The 11,504-nt window shown below is 40.3% G+C and overlaps 1 protein-coding gene across 1 annotated transcript in view; it reads right to left on the bottom strand.

Annotated features, from left to right (window-relative positions):
• Nucleotides 1–389: 389 nt before the first annotated feature.
• SLC38A4 (solute carrier family 38, member 4) overlaps nt 390–11,504 on the bottom strand; it is a 15,372-nt gene continuing 4,257 nt past the window's right edge. The window contains exons 4-15 of the mRNA XM_009071363.1: nt 10,314–10,387; nt 10,090–10,182; nt 9,349–9,430; nt 9,178–9,260; nt 9,009–9,067; nt 8,342–8,620; nt 8,147–8,226; nt 6,944–7,044; nt 5,884–6,008; nt 2,939–3,083; nt 1,895–1,992; nt 390–491 (exon numbers count right to left, since the gene is read on the bottom strand). Of these exons, the coding sequence (XP_009069611.1) occupies nt 390–491; nt 1,895–1,992; nt 2,939–3,083; nt 5,884–6,008; nt 6,944–7,044; nt 8,147–8,226; nt 8,342–8,620; nt 9,009–9,067; nt 9,178–9,260; nt 9,349–9,430; nt 10,090–10,182; nt 10,314–10,387 (1,321 nt within the window). The remainder of the gene's footprint in view (nt 492–1,894; nt 1,993–2,938; nt 3,084–5,883; nt 6,009–6,943; nt 7,045–8,146; nt 8,227–8,341; nt 8,621–9,008; nt 9,068–9,177; nt 9,261–9,348; nt 9,431–10,089; nt 10,183–10,313; nt 10,388–11,504) is intronic.

Below are 11,504 nucleotides of genomic sequence, written 5' to 3' on the forward strand. Positions count from 1 at the left end.
AGGCCACTCCCATCAGCTTCAGATGGAAAACAAGGCCATTACCTTTCCTAGGCTCTAGGAACTGTGGCATGATGGGAGATTTTGAAAGGGGTGACACCAAGCTATTTTTGAGGACTATGTACACAGTTATTTTGGCTTTGAAAATAAAAATTCACACCACACATTTCATTTCACTTGGCCAGAAATGCTATGTTCAGGTTCCTAATGCATAAATAACAATCCTCATGGAAAAGGATGATGTAGACTCCACTGGGTTCTTGTGACCTTACCAGAAACTGTCTTCAAAGTACTGCAGTTACTAGCTAGGAATAGCAATCCCTTTTAGATGTTCTTCGGAGCACACAATACAAATATTTGTGTTATAAAACGCACTTGGTTGTCTCCACAGTTTAGTGATGTCTGGAACCTGGGGGATTGTAAATCCAGTCCATTACAATAAGAGTCATACTCACAATCATGAAGATTATGCCAGCTATGAGAAAAATTAGAGCCTGTAATCGGAAAATAAAATTTGATTAATAAAGCAAGTGACTGAGCAGGCTGTAGCTCACAGACTGTCCCACCAGCTCCGCATTTATGTAACACCCAGGACCTGAGTTTGGATTGTTCTCTCTGACTAATGGCCAAGTAATGTCATACAGGGCTACACAGTCAAAGTTAGTTCTGTGTGAATTTCAGTCCAAGAGAGCCAGGCTTTAAAAGGCTAGTTCTGAAAACAACTCACTTTGTTACTATGAACAAAATACAAAATACAACAGAGGAACAGTTCTTTTTTCTTTAAAAACTGACACGTTTTTCAATGAATGATCATAGTCTTTGACATTACAAACCACTTCGGGGTTAATCCATTTTATCCTTATTAGACAAACAGGTAAGCCCATTTCTCTTATCCGAAGGCATTTCTGTATACATTCAAGTGATTCAGATGCTTGTAGTCACCCTTTGCTTTAGTGGGGCTTTAGTTTGCCTTAATCTGTCCACACATAGCAATATTCTGCCTTGCAACACAAAGATGAATATTGTATGTGATCTCAGTGCAGGGTGTGAAATTCCAGATGTGCCTAACACACACAGCAGCATGAAGAGTGAACAAAGAGACATTAACAAATAATCACAGTCTCTCTATAATAACTGCTCCAAAAGTCATTGTAGGAATCATCTCATGATCACAAGCATCTCCTTTTGTACTTGCAGTATGTATCAGTTGGACTTCCATGTTTTCTGTGAGCATGTATATAGATGTATACATGTTCAACTGTTTACATTATGTGCCTGCAAATGTATTTCATTAATAGCTTCTATGATCAAATTTTCAAAGGACATTTCCTCACTGATAGTTAAATGTGCACACAGCTATTGATGTTCAGGATGAACAGTAATGCTGCAGCAGTCCAGCATGACATACAGACACATGCTGTGTATAAATGATAGACCTTCATGTAAGCCTCCTGTAGGTGTATGGATCTGTCTCAATGGGGAACTCATTACTTATTACTCTGCAGTACAACTTCCCTCTTAGCCTTGACCTCAAATCTTCCTCTTAATCACAGCTGGACTTCTAGTGTGAACCAAGAGCTCCTTACACACTGTCTTGGTACTATTTATGCAAATGGAGGTGTTAACTAGAGCTTGGATTGGATTAAATAAATGCCACTTTCTAGTGGTTTAGGACACAGTGTTGTGTATCAGAGCAGTAGGGAGTTAAAGGCTTTGGCTTGTAAGTCTGGCTCTCCATGCTGAGGTGAATCACTCTGCCTGACCTGTATTTTGGGTGAGATGCTACCATTGTTGAGCAACTGCCAGATGCTGCAAGTCAAAGGTCTGAGTATGGGTGACCAGTGGAAAACACACCCTCTCCCACCCTTCATTTTGCAATTACTGCCAGCTCCCTTACCCCAATCTTCTGGGGAGACCTCAGGGGTTCCTTCTCAACAATACGGAGGTAGAAGGCAGCAGGGAGGATGAAAATCAACATCGTAGCAGAAGAGGCACCTGGAAGAGAGAGCAGAGCTGAACATTGCACCAGCTGACAGAAAAACGATGTGGTGCACCTGCAAAAGAGAGTGGGCAGGCAGGCAGCTACTCTTCCAAGCTCAGCTGCACAAAGGGCTCTCTCTGTAGATATCACCCATGGAGAGCTGTAGATGTCCAAATACTTATTTGAGTGCTCCAGGCCTGAAGAGACACTTGTTACTGAGAGAGTTTGTTCCGACTTGTGTGGCTGCCTGTGATACAGATGTCTGCATGTCAGCTGGTGAAACAAGGACAGATAGACACTCCCAGGATAGGATGACCCTGGAAAGCAAGTGTCAAAAAGAGAGTGTATGGTCTGTGCCTAGAAGTGCCTACTCCTCTCTGCTCAGCAGAACCCAGCATGGTGGCCCAAGTATAAAATGCAGGGAGGAGCAAACCAGCTGGAGAAACCCCATGGGAGGTCTCTTTCTAGGGCACCTGCATCCCTGAGTCCTCTAGCAGATCAGAGCATGGAGGTTCTTCATGGACCTCTTTGGTCAGAGGCTGAAAACCACCAAAAGAAAGAGGTAGGGAGAGAACTGTGTATGTCAAAAGACTTTTTTTTATAATGTCACAATTTGGAAATCAATGCATTTTGCTCAGGCTATAGGTGCTCGAAAACCAGAGGTGATTTCCCTTTCCTTCACATGCATTAAATGCCCTTTTTGTAAAAATGGGAATTCCTTGCAAGTTTTTATACTGGTATTATTGGATTTCTTGTTCTCCATGCAAGGTAGCAACAAAGTTGAGTAGCCTTTAGCTTTGTCTGTCAGCTGTTTGGAAATTCTTATTTCCCTTTTAACTTTAATCTGTGTTTATATTACTCTACTGTAAGAACCAAACCGAGCCTGTCAATCAGTCTATGCCTGTAAATATGTTGTGGAAAGGATTAACTGAATAAACAAAAAGTATTTAGGAAACCTACCAATAAATCCGAAGATGTCTTTAATAGTTGGAACAAAAATTACAAGCAGGTTATTAAATGCCAGAATTACTGCTGCAATCAGGAAATGTCTTATCCAGCTGAATGGCCTTTTGGGAAACAGCAATGCACTGATAGATGAACGGATCTGCAAGATGAAAACCAGCAGGGAAAGTAAAACAACAATTATTTTATATTTGCTTTTCACTTTTTAAAATTATCTATGTTAGTTACTTTTGCTGTGAGAAGTTCTGACTGAAAAAATGTGTTTTCAGTCTTTGATTCCCATAATGTAATCTCACTCTGATGTAGGATTTTGAGAACTGGGTTCACAGTTTAATGTAGAAACTTAAATATTTGCAGTGTAGAAGAAAGTCAAGTAAATAGGGTGTAAAATCAGGGACATGAAATCTGTTCAACTGAAAGATGCTAATATCAGCAAAAAAACCCAAAGAACCCCCTACTACAAATACTAATCAGCAGGCAAAAAACTCATGTGTGAAATATTAGTTGCTGTATTCCTGAACCTGGTCCCTCTGAAAATCCCACAGGAGTTCTGTCATTTACTTTTCTGAGAGAAAGAGTAAGCTGTTGTTTTACTTTCATTAAATATACACATATACATCCCTGAAAAGAAAAGCCTGTTTTTCAATGCCACTTAGAAATGATAATCCTGGAAGCTATTGTAAAAGTTCATTTTACTCCACTGACTTTCTCACATGACACAGAGAGAATTTTTTTACTTTTTCATTAGAAAAGATGGTAAGTAGAAGAAAGGTCAAAAGTAATTCCCTTTGGTGACTGGAGATAATGTTGCTCTCAAGAACTATTATTAGTTTAAAAGAGCTGAAATGTAGAAATTGAAGAACAATATTTTTACACTGAAAAATGCACCAAACCTGCTTCTGTTTGGTTGTTTTAAAACAACATGCAACTGTTTCTGGGTGAGTTTGTCAACTGAGTAAATATATGGGGTTCTGTCAGACTTCGAGTCTATCATCTGAAAACACAGCATGCATTTTGTATTTTATGCATTTCAGGTTGATGTGGACCAATATTGGAAAGAGGGAAGCAGATTGCAAATATTTTGTCCAGCCCCTGAGTTGGTGTAAAATGGCTTTATTCCAGAAAAAACTCTGCTGCTTGCATTCCTGTTTGCTTAATTTCAGCATCTCGTGCATTATCCCTTTTGTGACCTAGTCCTTAAAAAGGAGCTATCAAACTGAGGGTTTACAGTGACAATTTATATTTAATCTGTATTTAATTTCTTATTTTAGCGATGCAATGGATTTTTTTTAAAAGAAAGAAGTTCTGACTACTTTTAGAAAATACAAATGTGGTGATTCATAAAAATGATAGTTGATACAATCATACTGCTGGGCTGGCTGTGCTGGTAGGCCATGTAAAGTTCTTTGATATTCTGGCTTACAACCAAACTCTTAGGAGTTCTTTTAAGAGCAATTAGGTCTGTGGTGTGTAGCTTCTAAGCCTTTGCACAACATTCAGATATAGAAATGATTATGCAGAAAGCTAAAAATGCAAAATGCTACATCTGACAGACAGAGGTTTTTTAAATGCCTTTTGCTTGTTTTCCCATGAAGAGCAATCAGTTTGCTAAGACTAATTTAAACATTTAGCCACTGGTTTAAACATGATATTTAAGGCAGAACACTGGAGCTCTCCAAGCAAGGACTGATCACTATGGGTCCTTTATACCAGACTTTTTCTTTTTTTTTTTGATAGACAACGTTGAACAGTGATCACTGCTCTCAGGTGTTTGTCAGCAAGCCTGGAAACAGTACCTATGCAGAGTGTGCATTTGCATTCAGGACAACATAGCAACAGGGCCCCAGTGTTGCTGCTCTCATCAGATGGGAACGCTGTGGTGTGATGAGGATTACTGGGTGCCTCTGGCAGCGTGATACTGGGCTCCTGTGTGCTGTACAAATGACACCCCAGCCTCCCAAAACTTAATGATCAGAATCAACTACTTTCTCTCCTGCTGCAAAGCAACTCAGGAAAGGCATGAGGGACAGTCCTATACATTCAGGAGCCTGGAGGTCTGTCCTTTGGAGGAGATTGATCCCTGAGTAGAGTCAGTCCCTCTGCAGTCCAGTTTGTTTAACTGTGTCTTTCTATCCCTGCAACTTTGGATATTGTGTTTTGCTCTGTGAAGAGCACACAGAAGCTCCAGACTTTTCTCAGGCATCTGACAATGTGGCTGAGTCTTGTCTGCCTTTGTTTTCTGGCATTTAGCTTCCTCCCTTGTCCATAGACTCAAGCATGGAAGGTGAGCACAGAGACCCTGTGGCAGCCAGACCTGGCAGTCCTGCACCTGTGACCTGAACTTCACGTGTCTGTCCTGAGTTTCAATGCTACAGTAGATGCCTATGTCTGTATTAGGAAATCTCCTAAGTGGTTTCAGTATATCCCCAAGTCTTTGGTACTTAGCACTGTTCTGATAAATATAGAAAGAGCCAGAGAGAGACGGAGAAGTCTCAGGTCTACAGGAGGTGAGCACAGAGACCCTGTGGCAGCCAGACCTGGCAGTCCTGCACCTGTGACCTGAACTTCACGTGTCTGTCCTGAGTTTCAATGCTACAGTAGATGCCTATGTCTGTATTAGGAAATCTCCTAAGTGGTTTCAGTATATCCCCAAGTCTTTGGTACTTAGCACTGTTCTGATAAATATAGAAAGAGCCAGAGAGAGACGGAGAAGTCATTCCTGATTTATTTATAAAGACTGATTTATTTCAGTCTTTCAAATTTTGTAACCCTAACTGCTTAAGGTCCATGCTCTGGTCAAACTGTTGATGAGACAACAGACCCTTATAAATAAAAACTCAGGCTTAACATTTCTTCAATATTAAAGTCTGTCTGTGCTGAGAACATGCAGTGAGTGTATATGGGCTAGCCCTGATTTCAGCTTCATCAGCTCTGTTACTTACAGGAAAAAGGACAAGGGGCACAGTGAGGGTTACAGCCACCAGCACTGCCAGGCGAACTGACAGCAAGAGGGTGTCGAAGGTGTACACTTTAGTGTATGTATGAAGTAGTTCATCTTCAACTTCTCCTACAAAAAGGAAAGAGAAAGGAGTTATATAACCTAAGTAATTTCTGCACATGCAAAAGGATCTTTATGCTGCTGCCAGATAAGATTAGTTTTAGCCCAGCTGCTGTCATCAGATACATGTCATGGGCTAGGCATGAAAGAGGAATATTCCCACCATGACTGGTACAAGTCCATCACTAAAAGATGAGGGTAATACAACTCTGAGGTGATGCTTTGTACTCTAGCATCTTTGAGATTACTTTGAGAAAGTCATGAAGTGAATGTAGAACCTGAAGTAAAAATAATTTCTGTGATATGAAATATGAAACAACTCACTGAACTGGTAACAGCACCTTTTGACCTCCACCCAGATGTCCCAGTTTTCAGACAGAGCTCTCTTGCCCCAGCAATAGGGAGCAGATTGTGCTCATCATTCACTTCTCTGCTGTAATGGGGGAACTAACAAAGGTAAAAAGAGGTGGCGTTTGCATAAAATGATGTGCTAAGACAGGGGCTACTCTGTTTGCCTACCAGTTAGTCTAGCTTGTCTATGTTTTTTTTACACTACAATGATTTGCACCTGTTTTTCAGCATAGATGAAGCTGAACTAGTGGCGTCAGAGCCAGGTTGGGTAGCACTTAATAGCGTCATGTAAAACTGTTGAGCACTAGAGTATTTTTAGAACAGTCACTCTTGACCTTTGCCAAGAGCCAAGTTTGCAGCAGCTTCTTGTCTCAATTCACAAAGGGGTACACAACTGGTCCCCCTAGTAGGTGCCTCTGAGTCTCTCCCAGATGAGGAACCTGTGGTTTGACAGCTGGATGAGTCCTATCCCACAGCTCACTCAGGTGGTTACATGCAGAAAATACATTAACACTTGTGCCTCTGCAATAGAACCAGATAGGCTGCTTTAAAATGAGAGGGAAAATTCTGCTGGCAACAGGGTTTTGACCTACCATAGAAGGTAAGGTATCCAAAGAGAGCAGCCAGAAGATACATGATGAGCATGCCAGTGATGGAGATATTTGAGACATTCTGCATCCGCTTTCGGGAGCGACTGGAGTACAAAAGAAAGAGTAACAGTTCTATAAATCCTTTATTTGTACAAGACATACTCTGAAGTATCCTAGCTCTCTGACATCCCCTCACTAGCTAGTAAGTTCATAGCAACTATATTGGTTACACAGAGCTCTTTACTTGATGCTTTACAACTCTGTACAGAGCAGCACAGACTTACAAAAGTGCATTGAAACTCTATTATCACTACTTTCTCAGTGGCAACATAACAAATGTACCACATTATTTTGCATATCATTATTTATTAACTATTGATCTCAAACAGTGTATTATATATAAAATAATGGAGGGGCTAAAATTACAGGGCTGGTAATAATAATAGACAAGACAAGCCAGCTCTATATGAACATACCCTTATATCTACATAGTGCTGCTCTGCACGTTCAAGGAGCCCTTGCAAGTTAAATCCTTTTTTCATAAACCCTTTGGTTAAAGAAAATCTTCATCTTATGAGACCTGGAAGCATGGTCCCAAGTAATCCGAGAATGTTTATTGCTTCTGACATTAACCCTGCTGAAATAGGAGGTAATGATTTTTAGCCTCCTGGAGTTTTGCAGCACACCTTCCTGTAAAGTAATTTTTGCTGTTCAACAAATGCCTTTTCTTAGCCCTTCCCAGCTATCAACTCTATGCTAATTTAAGCAAGTGTATTTGAATGCTGATATTTGTTAAGCAAAATAGGCTGGGTGGAGAGCCTGTGTAAGACACCCTAATCAATGGCATCTCAAGAAACTTTGAGAGTAAGCAGCAACTGACACAGACACAACTCATTAAGATATTATTAGAAACCAGAATTATCTGTTTCAGTGCAACTGCGTTCCCCAGTTTATTTCACATCATTTGAAAGACTGTCCAGATTCCTCTTTTCCTGAGTAAATATTGATCAATGTGGTTATCTGAACAGTGGTTCTCTGCCTATATGTTCCTATAAGGTCAAAGCAAAGCCAATATCTGCTTACTATGGAAAGCAATTAATCATTACCCTGTGGGTGTTTGCACATCAGCAATCAAGGGACAACGTGTAGAATGTGATCTCTAGCTGTAGTTAACTGGAAGTATCAGACAAAATTTAGGAACCTTACTCTTTCAGTTCACTGTATATTGGTAGCACCTCAGGGTGGCATACGAATGCAAATGCCAGGATGGGTATTGCATAGGCAGTCTGTAAAATAAAGCTCCCATTAGTAAGAATGATCATGGCTGTACCTCTGACTTTTGGCAGGCAGCAGTTTAGCTGTGGTATAAGTGGTTAAAAAGTTCTACAGAATCTCCCTTACCCGTGAGTTGAACACAAAGTATTTTGGCTGACAATTGTCACTATTGTCGCTGTGTGCTTCGTATTCTACACCGCTTTTGGGGGACGTATCTTTTGGCTCCTCAAGGCCTGGAAAGTGCCTAGCTGTGTTGTCCATCATGAAATTCACACCAGAACCGAGGGACTCATTTGGTAACATGACCAGGTGCATTGGCACTGTGTTATTCGTGGTGGTCCAGTTTTCAACCCCGTGGCCCATGATGGGAAGAGGACAGGGCACTTGGGATTTCTTGAAGATTACCTACAAAAAGAGTAGACAGTATCATCAGGAGAGTACCACTATAGAATATTGCACATCTGGGCTATGCCAACAGAAGTATAAAGAGGCACACAGAAGAGAGAGAGGAAAGAGAATGAGCAAGAAGCCAAGAACTACCACTTCTGCTTCTTAGGCAAATGTTTGTGGTTACTCTGCCTCTGCTGTCATCCTGTTCTGGTTTTTTATTCTCAAATGTTTTTTCAACCAATCTTTTTAATTCTGATTTTGTTCAGCAATAGACTTGTTAATTTGATTTACTTGCAGGTGCTATTCTAACATCCAAATTAAATTTCCATGGTAAGAAATATAAGTGTTTCACATTTTACAGAGTCTGTATTTGCTTAGAGATAATACCCAAACCATCACTTACCACACTGACAAAGAAAACCATACAGGTCAGCGAAAAACCACTCGTATAACCAAGATAACCTGTGCAGCAAGACAAAAAACCACAACCAATAAAAAAACCGTTCAGTTACATATAGATTCACAATCCTAATAGAAATAAGAAATAAGGTTAAGTGGGGTCTTTAGCTTACCTAAGCTTTTTAGAAGGGAGAGGGGAAGAATAATGAGAACTGTTACAAGTATGACAAGGTAGTTTCCATTCAGGTACCATTCTCTAAGGAGGAGGAATAAAATAACAACAATCATCATTGACATAATTGAAAAATTTTAATCTGAGGTTCAGGTCAGGAAAAGGTACTTACCCAGAATTCTCCTCAAGTTTCATAAATGCTCTGATGACTTCAGGAAGTTCATATTTAATAATAAAGAGGTAGCTTGACATTGCTGAAAAAAACGCCAGACAAAACAAACACTTTCAGAAAAAAACTGTAGTCCCCCCCAGAAAAAGTTTTTAAAATATTAATGTTGTATAAGAAACATATTGTTTTGGGAATCTATTTTTTACTAAAGTAGAAAAATGAGTTTTATTCAAATAACAGTGTGACTAAATAAATGGTGTGTGTCCTTGATATTGTTCTGAACATGCTCTGATGACATCTAGCATTGCATATTAGCATACAATACAGTTAGTACTCAATTAACAACATACTTAAATCACTCTTAACTTTTCCTTTCCTTTTGTTGCAAATGTTGTTTTCCCAATGGACTCTGTCCATCCCCATTCTGTAGTAACTTTAATTACTGCCTCTAGATCTCTTCATCTAATTATCCTTCTTATTTTCAACTTCTTTCTTCCAATACTCCATACATAAAATCCAACTAGCTGTCAATATTCCTGATGGAGAGATCCCCGACAACTGTGTTTCACCAAATGCTGAAGTGTCAGCTACGTGAAATAAGATGAAATATATTCTTCCTGTCCTTCCTTTTTGCAATACAGTGTATGCTGTATCTGGCTCATCTCTTATGCCATTTAGCCAGGCAGAAGGGAGAAGGCACTTGCATTCTGGGGAAAAACACTGGAAGTTAGATTTGCTCCTTACCTCCAATGTTCTGCATTGTAACCGAAATGAAAACACCACACTTCCCAGGCCAGCCAAATGCCTTTTCTCCCAGTTTTTCATATATCAATGATCCTGAAAAGAAAGCACCAAACCAAAACCAGAAAAGAAACATGGGTCACTGCATTGGACATACTTCATAAATTGCATTCCAAGGTAGAATAGATGCATGCAGGAGGGACTCAGTCAAAGCCTGATCCTCATACCTCCTTCTTTTGATATCTTCAGTAAGAGGTGGACCGAGTAGAGTGACAATATTGCTACGCTGAGCAGCAAAATTCTGCAAGGCAAAGCAGAAATCAGAATCCTAAGCAGGACACCAGAGACTCTCAGTTGGTTTGAATGTATGCTTGCTCATTCTCATGAAGTTTAACATGTAAATAGTTTTCAGAAAGTTTGTTCTTTAGTCTCCCAGTGCTAAATGCAGAGATAAGTGTCAACTGGAGCTTATTTGTGAGTACCTTATACACTATAAAAGCTGCTCAAGGCTTGTGTAAGTCAAATAAGTGCTATTCTACAAGGACAGAATCTTATATGTTAACAAGATCCGACTAAAGTAAACAGATTTCCATGCAAGACTATGGTCTTTGGACTCTTACCTGCTCACTGACTTCTGATTTTCATACCTGCCCTTGCTCAGAGCTACCAAACCCCCCCCCCAAACCACAAACCAAAACCAAACTAAACCAAACCATAATTGTGGCAACTTCACAACTTCACTGCCACCTCCTGGCTGGTCACTACTTTTGACTTCTGCTGTGGCATCATGGAGTTTAATTGTCTCCTTTGCAAGTACATTACAAATCTTGCATAATGTTAAAGTGTTGCACACTGGAAAACCTGCTCTGGCAGCACCTGCAGCTTAGTCTTCTAGTCTAGTCTGCATGCAGGTACTGATGCCTGAATTCATTAATTCTGATTACTGTCATGTTCCTTCCACACATTTTCACCTTATGTGATTTCAGCTATCTGCATCCTGTAAAATGCTGGAGAAAAATGTAGTGTTGTATGACATTTTCAGGGCACAACACTGTGGGCAGTATATCTTTTTACCATGACCATCTTGTCATCAGCCTGCACAAGTGCTGGTGCAGAAGGGTATGCAAAGATAACATGACAGATCTAGGAAGTATGGATGTGCCTTATTCCACGGCTGAACAGCAGGTTGTGTCCACACCTTCCACTGCACTGAAAAGGCAGTTTGGTATAGATATAGGAGACACTGACAGCCAGATTTGTAAATGAGTTACAATCTAATAGCAGACGCAGGCCTTGGGGCCAGGTGGTGACCATCAGAGCATCAAAATTTACTCTGAACTATCTCTCTTCAAGAGAGACCAACAACACTATAGCCCTCGTGGACAGGGTTGTGTGGCCTCACTCAATATGGTCACAGT

Source organism: Acanthisitta chloris, unplaced genomic scaffold (assembly GCF_000695815.1).
Source record: "Acanthisitta chloris isolate BGI_N310 unplaced genomic scaffold, ASM69581v1 scaffold1920, whole genome shotgun sequence".
NCBI lineage: Eukaryota > Metazoa > Chordata > Aves > Passeriformes > Acanthisittidae > Acanthisitta > Acanthisitta chloris.